This window comes from Alternaria atra, assembly GCF_907166805.1.
Source record: "Alternaria atra isolate CS162 genome assembly, contig: 30, whole genome shotgun sequence".
Taxonomy (NCBI): Eukaryota; Fungi; Ascomycota; class Dothideomycetes; order Pleosporales; family Pleosporaceae; genus Alternaria; species Alternaria atra.
The window spans coordinates 425,751-436,800 of record NW_025091329.1 but is presented as its reverse complement, the minus strand read 5'-3'; the positions used below and the strand labels follow the sequence as shown (position 1 = coordinate 436,800).

General features: G+C 53.8%; 3 protein-coding genes across 3 annotated transcripts; 2 read left to right on the top strand and 1 right to left on the bottom strand.

Annotated features, from left to right (window-relative positions):
- Positions 1-1,732: 1,732 nt before the first annotated feature.
- ALTATR162_LOCUS9535 (uncharacterized protein) lies at positions 1,733-4,605 on the top strand (the record flags this gene model as incomplete). Its single annotated transcript, XM_043317169.1, has 4 exons — positions 1,733-1,786; positions 1,840-1,904; positions 2,073-2,445; positions 2,494-4,605. 4 exons carry the CDS (start codon positions 1,733-1,735, stop codon positions 4,603-4,605), a joined length of 2,604 nt encoding a protein of 867 aa, XP_043173104.1.
- A 1,362-nt stretch (positions 4,606-5,967) lies between these two features.
- ALTATR162_LOCUS9534 (uncharacterized protein) lies at positions 5,968-8,601 on the top strand (the record flags this gene model as incomplete). Its single annotated transcript, XM_043317168.1, has 3 exons — positions 5,968-6,066; positions 6,121-8,414; positions 8,472-8,601. The coding sequence occupies 3 exons, from the start codon at positions 5,968-5,970 to the stop codon at positions 8,599-8,601; spliced, it is 2,523 nt and encodes an 840-aa protein (XP_043173103.1).
- Positions 8,602-9,423: 822 nt separating this feature from the next.
- Positions 9,424-10,415, bottom strand: ALTATR162_LOCUS9533 (uncharacterized protein; the record flags this gene model as incomplete). Its single annotated transcript, XM_043317167.1, has 3 exons — positions 9,424-9,594; positions 9,727-9,866; positions 10,388-10,415. 3 exons carry the CDS (start codon positions 10,413-10,415, stop codon positions 9,424-9,426), a joined length of 339 nt encoding a protein of 112 aa, XP_043173102.1.
- Positions 10,416-11,050: the final 635 nt, after the last annotated feature.

Here is an 11,050-nt window from a genome sequence, read left to right as displayed (position 1 = left end):
TTCACAAGGAACTCGCTGAGATTTCGTAGACTACTGCAGCTAGATGTAACGTGTGCCATAGAGCGGGGTACATAGCATGAACGATTCATGCAAGTCCTCGCGGAGGAAGATGGTATCTAGACTGAATACAGTCAGCGGTATACCTTGAAAGCGCGAAGCTAATATATAGTTTCCAGGTTAATGAAGTTGAGATCGTCACGCTGGAAAACGGGTTCTTGGGTATCGCTAGAGTACCCAGATATTATTAGGACTTGTAGCGAATCTGGCTAGCAATGTCTCCAAGTCTCCAAGTTTGCGAGCTATCGATGTACCATGAGTTCAACTTGAATCCAAGGCGCATCACACTGTCTACAGCCTAGTGACTAACAGAGAGACAGCTAAGCCTGGTGGAATACTGGTTACATGCCGAACGGCTTACCGACGGGTCGTGATGCCGCCTTGTATTGGCGCGATACTGCTCTGAGGCAAAAGAGTAACACAAACGGGTCGGCATCGGAGGCAAGTTATTCGAACAAGATCTGTGACGTGAGTGACTTTCGTACGTACCACCTGCCTAGTGGGGCAGTGCACGAGAACACCCTGGTGCTTACTAGATCATCCGGTGGAAAAGCTCTCAAGCCCACTCGGCCGCGTTCCTAGTTGCTAGAAACTAAACGCCGAGGCAGCATCCGGGGCATAACACTGAGCTTACAAACGGATGCAGTTCCGCAAAGAGTAATGCCGAAGATTCGCCTATGTATAACGCGGGTGCTCCATGAAAATACTGGGTCTACCCCGAGGAGCTATACCGGCCGATTGTACAGGCCAACGGAGTATCGGACCTCTCATCAGACGCTACCGTGTACATGCTAGACAACAAGGCTTGCAGCTATGGGGCACAGTTCGAGCGAAGAGAAGCATACGACATCGACCCCGCACTGCGTGTCTTGTCCTGGGCTTGGAGGTTGTAAGCTAGCCAGATAGCTCGCCTCACGCACCCTCCAACTCTGAGCTTGGCTTTTATGTGGCGTTCGGAAAGGGCTTTTGAGAGGAGCTTATATGCACGTCCGGGGTTGACGTAGGTAGATGACGATGTACATGGTCAGGGTAGTGGAGCGTGACCGTGCACGAGGCTCGAGGGAGACGGGATAGAAACCATATTTCTTCTTGTCCCTTGTGGAGCTCCCTTGACGTGATGCAGCTGCAAGTAGGCCAGGGTCGGTGCATATATGCAGGACATTTGACTGAAGAAAGACCATGTGATGGGGCTTCCAAGGTAACATCGGGGCCAGAAGACAGAGCGGAGGCCCTGGCTTGAGCTCCATCGAGTCAATGAGGGCCCCGGGGCGGAGATCAGCAGGCTCTGCACGCTCCCCGCAAAAAAAGAGCCAGCCGCTTGCGCCCGGGGTTGTGACGGCGCGTGGTGCTAGGGCACGGGTAGCTGGGGAAGCTACGCCTTTGCCTTGTCACTTGGTGCTCATCGCGGTGAATAAAGGGTGCCATGGTGCCCTTGGATTTTGGCCTGTGTCTGCGAGCGCTCTCAACTCCTAATTACATGTTAGCACAGTAAAGTTAATCATTACTGTGTACTTGTACCTCTTAGCTCGCGTTTCCCAGCCAGCCAGACGTCATGCTGTGGCTTGCACAAGCATTATTGGCGGGCCTTGCCCATGCCCAGGTATGTTCATTTATTTTGTAGCTACACCTCACGCAAGTATTGTCGCTGCGAGATATTCATACCAGAGCTGAAGAGATGCTGCTTGATTCTGCGCATCTCTTTATCACACTCTTCCCATTCCTCCGCGCAGTATAATTCATCCTTGCAGTCTTGTTTACAAGCTTATGCTGACGATAAACAAGTATACCAACAACACCGGCAGCAGTCCTTTGGACTTTGCTAAAAGTCCGCCATTCTACCCAAGTCCGTACGTACAATTTCAACGTTCTGCGCAATGCAAGCCGCTAGAAGTGGGCTTTGACAAGTGTGGGGAAGAGCGAAGGAGCGCAGGCTCCACTAAACTTGACACACGGCAGTCGCATTGCGCGAAGCTTTGTTCCGACATCCGAAAAAACCATCACTAACTTCAAAATAGCTGGGTAGAGGACACGACCGGCGACTGGGCTGATGCCATCACAAAGGCAAAGGCGTTCGTTAGCCAGCTGACCCTTCTCGAGAAGGTCAACCTCACCACCGGAACAGGATGGCAGAGTGAAGCCTGCGTCGGAAACGTCGGCGCCATTCCCCGTCTCGGCTTCGACTCTCTCTGCATGCAAGACAGCCCTCTGGGTATTCGTTTCGCCGACTATGTCTCTGCTTTCCCTGCTGGAGGTACCATTGCTGGATCGTGGGACCGTGGCGAGTTCTACCGCCGTGGTTACCAGATGGGTCAGGAGCACCGCGCAAAGGGTGTCGATGTACAGCTCGGTCCTGTCGTTGGTCCTCTTGGTCGTAACCCCAAGGGTGGAGTAAGTTTATGAAGCTCACTTCTGTGATATCCACTAACGTCTATCCAGCGTAATTGGGAAGGCTTCTCTCCCGACCCAGTCTTGTCTGGCGTTGCTGTCGCCGACACCGTCCGCGGTATTCAGGACGCTGGTGTAATTGCTTGCACCAAGCACTACATCATGAACGAGCAGGAGCACTTCCGCCAGCCAGGTAACTTTCAGGATTTCGGTTTCGTCGATGCGCTCAGCTCCAACTTGGACGACAAGACTCTGCACGAGCTCTACTTGTGGCCCTTTGCCGATGCCATCCGTGCTGGAACCGGCTCCATCATGTGCTCTTACAACAAGGTCAACAACTCTCAGGTTTGCCAAAACTCATACCTCCAAAACTACATCCTCAAGGGCGAGCTCGGCTTCCAGGGATTCATCATGTCCGATTGGGATGCTCAGCACTCTGGTGTTGCCTCCACCCTTGCCGGTATGGACATGACCATGCCCGGTGACACCGATTTCAACTCCGGCCAGTCGTTCTGGGGACCCAACTTGACCATCTCCATCCTCAACGGTACTGTTCCCCAGTGGCGCCTCGACGATGCGGCTGTCCGTATCATGGCTGCCTACTACTACGTCGGCCTTGACGAGTCCATCCCCGTCAACTTCGACAGCTGGCAGCGTGACACCTACGGATACGAGCACTACTACGCAAAGTCTGGTTACGGACTAGTCAACCAGCACGTTGACGTCCGCATGGACCACTTCCGCTCCATCCGTCGCACTGCTGCCAAGTCGACTGTCTTGCTCAAGAACTCTGGCGCTCTCCCTCTTACCGGAAACGAGAAGTGGACTGCTGTTTTCGGCAACGACGCTGCGGAGAACGAGTACGGCCCCAACGGATGCGCCGATCGCGGTTGCGACAACGGAACATTGGCCATGGGCTGGGGTTCAGGAACTGCTGACTTCCCTTACTTGGTCACTCCTCTCGAGTCTATCAAGCGCGAGGTCACTGACAACGGTGGTGTCGTTACTTCCGTTACCGACAACTGGGCTTACGCGCAGATTCAAGCCATGGCTAGTCAGGCTGAAGTCGCTATCGTCTTCGTCAACGCAGACTCTGGTGAAGGTTACATCACCGTCGACGGTAACGCTGGTGACCGCAACAACCTCACTCTCTGGCAAAACGGCGAAACTTTGATCCAGAACGTCACTGCGCTGTGCAACAACACCATTGTTGTCATCCACTCTGTCGGCCCCGTTCTAGTCAACAGCTTCCATGACAACGAGAACGTCACTGCCATTCTCTGGGCTGGTCTTCCCGGCCAAGAGTCTGGTAATGCCATCGCCGACATCCTGTACGGCCGTGAGAACCCCGGTGGCAAGCTTCCCTTCACCTTCGGCAGCTCTGCAGCTGAGTACGGTCCTGACCTCATCTACGAGCCCACCAACGGCAACGGCAGCCCTCAGGACAATTTCGAGGAGGGTGTCTTCATTGACTACCGCGCTTTTGACAAGAACGACATCACTCCCATATACGAGTTCGGTTTCGGTCTCTCCTACACCACCTTTGAGTACTCTGACATCAAAGTCGAGAAGGGTAACGCCGGCCCATACGAGCCCACCACTGGTCAGACTATCGCCGCACCCACTCTTGGCAACTTCAGCAGGGACATTGAGGAGTACCAGTTCCCCGCGAACACTACGCGCCCGGCTACTTACATCTTCCCCTACCTCAACTCAACCGACCTTGCTGAGGCGTCGCAAGACCCTGAGTACGGTGTCAACCACACCTGGCCTGCCGGTTACGCCGATGGGTCACCCCAGGCTCGCATCCCCGCTGGTGGTGCTCCAGGTGGTAACCCCGCTCTGTGGGACGTCCTGTTCACTGTCGAGGCCACCATCACCAACAACGGCACTGTCGCTGGTGACGAGGTCGTTCAGGCCTACGTCGCGCTTGGTGGACCTGAGGACCCCAAGGTTCAGCTTCGTGGCTTTGACCGCTTGAGCATCCAGCCCGGTCAGAGCGCTACCTTCCGCACCGACATCACCCGCCGTGATATCAGCAACTGGGATGTTGCCGCCCAGAACTGGGTCATCTCCGAGTACCCCAAGACCGTGTACGTCGGTGCTAGCTCGCGCAAGTTGGTTCTTAGCGCTGAGTTGGACACGAGCGACTACACTTCTTAGAGGCTGTAAATGAAATGTCTCTTGACAGACACACTGAATAGTAATGTTCAATCCTTAATTGTCAGCTACTCATAGCTAGTATTGTGAAGATGTGATTGTAAAAACTGGTTGATTGTGTTCAAAGTGAAGCGCACACGCCTGGCCTGTCAAATGTCACGATGAAACCGTCACTCCTAACTAAATCGATCAGAACCAGACGGCTATCGTCCGCCATACCCATGGATTGAGGGGTAACCCGTATTGCGGTCCGGCTTCGCTTCGGCGTAGAGATTTGATGACGATGTAGAGTCACCAAACGTGTCTAGGAAGTCACAAATGCAGCTAATGCGAAGAAGAAGTAGAAACGTCACGCGACGAACGAAACAAGTCGTGATGGTTATGCAAGGCGTGAGACGGACAATTCCAGGACATTCTTCATGACTGTGTAGTCGACTACAAGAAGCGAGTGAGTAAGCGTTAGCAGGTGGAAGCGGCAACGATTGGCGACTTTTTGGTGTTGGTGTGGGCCATTAGCAGCGATCCTGTTGGCGGCATGCGAACGGTTTTCAAGCCCTGATGCATAGCGTCATTGTTTGCTTGGCGAATCGAACGCGCACAGGTTGCCAGCGTTTGGGTTTTGGATGCGCTGGAAAAGCAGCCCTCCGGATGCAGTATTGGGAAATGAGCATGACACGGGCAATCATGCCATTTGGAATCATCGCTGTCGGCATAGATGAAAGGCTGAGTCGCCCAAGGCCCACTCTGCGCGCTCAGCTACCGCGTTATTTTGATCACGGGTGCCGTGCGCACGGATAGCAGCTTGGTATCAGGACACCAAGGCGACGTAATTTGTCCCCTTCTGCGGCTCTGCTCCATTATCTCTCTATCGATAGCCAATTCACTATCCTGACCCCTTCACGCGCCTCGGCCAACTGTCATCATCGTCCCCCGCACGCGTCGCGCATCGTCTAGCTGCGGATTGAGGTCATCGCCACGCTGCGCTAAACAGCAAGTCGCGTCGTGCTGGAATAACAAACACCGGGAAATCGTCGACGCTTCCGACGCGGACCGCACTCTTCCTTCTCGTCACCACCGCCCTGCGACGCCTGCTCTCGGTCCACTGCCGCTCCCTGGAAGACGCATTCCTATCGCGCGCATTGCATTGGGAACCGAAAACCGACGTCTCGCGGTAAGCAGCATCCTATTTCCACGTGTGTCGAGTTCCTTGGTGGGGCGGGCTGGCTGGTATTCGCACGTCCTGTGGCTGGCTCGTCCCTCCCATGGTCCGTCATCATCACCACCACAAACAAATCATACATCCATGCACACAACAATCGCTGATACTTTCTTCTCCCTGTACAGAGTCGCTCGCTCGCATGCACCATGTCTACCCGCAGAAGTGGACTCCGTTCGCGTAGAGATGCTCAGCAGCAGTCTGAGTTCGACACGCCAGATGCCACGCCCTCGCGGAAGCGCAGGCGGGTGAGCAGCCCAACTACTACCAGTGTTGCGGCGAACTTGTACTCACTCGCACAGTTGAATGGCTCCGCGCAAGACGCGGCTGCTTTGGCCGCCCCAGATCCTCCCCGTACACGCATCACCGAATCCGTCGCTAGCAACGACTCTAACACGACACTGCCCAACGGCGGAGACGCTGACAACCCTATGGATCCCATAGAGCGCCAGAATATCGTTATAGCCGCCCTCCGCGTACCCAGCTACGTCCCTAACGCCGCCATCGACTATGCCAACGACCTACAGTCGCAGCGCAACGAGGGTAAGAACATCGCGGCCTTTGCCAAGATCGCTGCGCGCGACTGGTGCTTCTTCGTTCAGGACACGCAAGTTAGAATCGGCCGTGTAGATTCGAGAGAACGCTCCAACCAGCAAAGTTCCCAGCCCGACATCGCCGGGCTGCCCCCGAGTGACCCCCATCGCCAGGACTGGGGTGTGCACATCGACCTTGGACCCGAGCGTCAGATCTCCCGCGTCCATGCTGAGATCAACTTCGAGATCGACGACCAGCAGTGGTACATCACCGTAAACAGCCGTAATGGCCTCAAGCTCGACGACCGCCACCTGACCAGGGGAGACAAGGCGCCCCTACATTCAGGTATCTGCATCAGTATCATGAGTACCCAAATGTTGTTCCTCCTCGCCAATCAGGAGGATCACTTCCACCCCATGTTGTGGCGTCAGGTCAAGAGCGAAGACGCTGCTGAGTCTGATAACGACGGCAACCCGCCGCCCAAGTCGCATCACCATGCACATCCCAGCGGACCAACACCCAAGCGCGACCAGTACGATCCCTTCCCGCCGTCTTCGCACCCACGCAACAAACACCAATCGTCACAAGCATACTACAACCAAATGACATCCACACCCGGCTACCCGCAACCCGGCACACCCATGACTTTCCGGGGTGACAAGGACCCGCGCAATAAAGGCTCGCCTGCGACCTTCTCTCGCGCAGTCGTGCTGGACACTGGAGACGATGTTGACTACAGCTTAGACGCCACTAAAGATATCAAGCCGCCACACAGCTATGCGCAGCTCATCGGTCAAGCAATCCTCAGCAGCGAGGAGGAGATGCTCACGCTTGCAAACATCTACGACTACATCAAAGCTCGGTATGCTTTCTTCCGTCACACGAACAGCGGCTGGCAGAACAGCATTCGTCACAATCTGTCCCTCAACAAGTCGTTCGCCAAGGTTGCACGCCGTACCGATGAGCCGGGCAAAGGCATGAAATGGAAGATTGCAGACTCCGAGAAGGAGGAGTTCATTAAGAAGCAGCTGCTCAATCCTCGCAAAGGCGGTGGAATTCAAATCGGATTCCGCATAGACGGCTCAGGGCCTAGTTCGCCCGCGCTGGGCAACCCATCCCAGGCTACCGAGCGCCTTGTCGGTGCCTTGGAGCGTGATAACCGCCATAACCAATACCTTCCTCGTGTCAAGTCCCCCCCACGATCCGCTACGCCTCCGCTTTCGTCTGTCCCAATGGCAAACGAATCGTACACTCCAGATCGTGGCCCACGTCCATTTGGAGGCTTCAAGCAATCACCGACTATACGCGATCAGGATCGCTTTGTGACTCCTGCGAAGCGCCTTGTGTATGGTGCCAACGAGGGCCAAGGACTCCCTCATATCAAGCAGGACGAATCTCGCAACCTAGAATCCTCACCTGGTGTGGACCCTGTCAAACAAAGCGTCCCCGGTATGAAGACTGACGTAGGAAACTCCCCGCCGACTCTATACTCAGATGCCGGATCAAACATCATGAGCGGCAATTACGATGCAAACCGAATGAACAACGCGCTCGTCACCCCACTGGTCTCGCGCCATGCGCCTCGTCTTGCTCCTCCCAGCACCGCCCAGATGCCTAGCCAATACATGGCGTTTTCCAGCCCTGCGCCTTTCTGGAAGTTCGTCGATCTCCCCAGCACGCCTGCCAAAGCACCCCTCGAGCTGAGTCCTATCAAGCTGCAACGTCCTGATTTCAAGGACGGCGACGACGAGGACCACCCTAGTTCACCGCCGATGTTGCCAGATATTAGCGCTGAGCATGAAGATGACGAAGAACGTGACCAGGATGCCGATGAGAAAGGCGACGAAGATGAGGATGTTGGCCCGGAGAGTCCAAGTCGTACGGTCTCCCGACCCGTCAGTCGGCGAGATCTTGGAAGCCAGAATCAGCGTTCGCGGTCAAATAGCAATGTCAACGGGCTTGGACTAGGCATTGTCGGTAATGGAGGAATGGTACGTGGTGCTAGCCTGACAAGCTTCGAGGAGGAACCTGAGCCTGAAGAGGAGAGCTACGATCTTTCAAAGTAAGTTGCGAAAGCATCTAGGTTGTCAGTAGAGTGTACCATGCTAACAAACAGCAGGGGTTTTCAGAAGATCGGCTCCTTCCACCGCAGCATGGCGCAAGCCCACGGCCTCGGCAGCATCGGCAGTCGCTCCACCGCTACACCTCCTCCTCACATGTCGCGCACAAGTGTTCCCGCGAACATGTAGATCAAGTCGCCCGAACATACCGAGCAACGAACTACTGCGATAAACATTCTTGTGTCACGCTTTGGCACGGATCCTATCCCAACCACAGATCTTACGCCAACAGATTCTATGCTAAACAGGGTTAGGGTAAGGCCTACTCTAATGGAGTAAATCGGATTATGACGGTTTACGACACTTTTTACTTGTTTGATTAAGTCGTATGCAACTCTGTACCAGCATGGAGTTTAAGGGTTGTTGTACTTGTCGCTTTATGCTTTCCATCGCTGTATGTTTTTCCCTTTCAACCCGCAATCTGTCCTTATGACGGCGAGAGCATATGGATCCAAACAATCGGACCACTCCGCTATGGTGTTTATGGAGCATATGGCATCGAGGAAAGAGGAATGGTTATGATAATGATTGTGTGTTCCGTTTTTTTAAACCTCATTTCTGTATCGGTGGGAAAAAGTAGTGGGACGAGTATGGGAGTTCGGAACCTCGCGGGTGTATAGTCATAGTATTAAAGTGAATTGAAAGTATATGTTTAACTCTTGTTCGGCTTAGCCATGTAACGTTCTGTGTGATGGGAAATGAGGATCAAACCCACTTGTGGTGAACTACGGAGATATAATGGCAAGGCACCTGAGCTTCTAGTACACTTGAACGCGCAACACTCATTCACTAGCAAAATGTACATGCACATGTATCGACGCGGAAAAGATGACTTAATCTCATCGTTCCCATTGTCTTGCAATCACGAGTGTGAATACATATGCTATCGGTCTTCACATATACATATATATACCCCGATATCCATCACCAGACCCATTCACAGTACATAGTCTAGTTGATCTCCTTGTGCGGGAACCACTTGCTCGCTTTGAGGTTCTTCTCCTCGAGCGGCGCATCCAATACACCCAATCGCCTTATCTCGCCCGCTGAAGGTGCGTCATCGCGTTTTATGTTGGCTTCGGCTTTGCGGTACGCGGCTTGGAGGGCGAGGGTACGGGCGGCCTAAAACAAAAAAGGGAATGTGTTAACATACGTGAATTATTGGAGAGAGAAGGAGGGTTGATTGCGAGGTGAGAGGAGGGTAATGAGTGGAATTCTGTGGGATAATATGGGAGATGTGGGAGTATCACTTACCTCCTTCTTGTGGTGAAGGCACTCGTAGTAGTCCTCAAGAACGGGTGCGCATTTTGCTTTGCCCGAGTCGTCTTCGGCGTTTGTGTTGGTGGTGTAGCACGCCAGGACTTCTTGCCAGAAGGGGAAGCAGCGGGATGGGCCTAGGAGATTGTGTTAGCCTCAACTTGAGCTTTTAGCATCCAGGTTCGGCGGTAGGGTTTTTTTTGTGAAATTGAGAAGCTTTGGAGGGCTAAAGCGCGTGCCAGTAGGTAGGCAGAAGCGGAGCTGGCGGGCGGGCGTTTGGTCCTGGCAATGTACGGCGCCGATCAAAGTTCTCATACATGACGGTGTTCTTTGGGATAGAGACGATCTTTCGGGCTCGCGGTCGTGTAGTTCATCGCGCCCATGCGCTCTCTTGTCATGCCGTAGGTCCAATGCCATCTTCGTATAACTGCGGCTACCCTGCGCGCCGACGTTGCTCCTTGCCCCCGATCCTCTCACTCCTCCCATTTGTTTTGAAGCGTCGTATAGTCCGCTGATGTAGTCGCATCGTACAATCGTGGTTGTCGCTCTTCGCATCCGGTCCAGATTCGCTCTTCGTGATGCCATTGCGCTCGCTCCGATGCCCCCGCCAACCTCCAAAGCTCCCAGAAGTGACAACTAGAAGGTGTATTTTACGTACCACCAGCAAGTCCGTATCCTGAAGCCATTGTCGCGGTGTTTTAGTGGGGTTCTCGAGTCGCGATGTGCAGTTGCTGTGAACTCATCCAGCTTTGGTTAGTCAGCAGCGCACGGCCCTATTGGTCTTGGACCTAATGTCATCAGTGAGCCGTTTTGCTTGTACCCGACACCTTTCAACAGACTTCCGTTTTTCTTTCTATAAAGCGCCGGACGCATTCTTTCGTCGTGCATACTGAGGCTTGGCGCATACCTTTCGCAATGCATGGCCGTCTGTCAGTGCAGCGCGAATCTCTTCGCACTATCACGCGGATGCCATACTTTAGCTTCCGATTATGATAAGCTGTAAGCATGCAGGCTTACTTTCGCACATTGGGTCATACTCGTTCGATGCATTGAATTTCGCCACAGCCACATTTGCTGACTGCATGTGTCCTATCCACTTCGTCAGCTGAGCTCATTAGGCTGCACATTTGCATCGACTTCCCACAGATATAATGTGAGCATTCTCGCCGCGTACTTCCTACAACCTTAGTTATATGCCAATCACGAGCGTTGTTCTCAGGCGAATTCCTTTGGACGACTAGTCGTCAGTCCTGTCCGCGAAATTCTCTGCTAAGATAGCAGGATGAGCCTCTCAGGATATGTCTGCTACCAAAGATGTCTG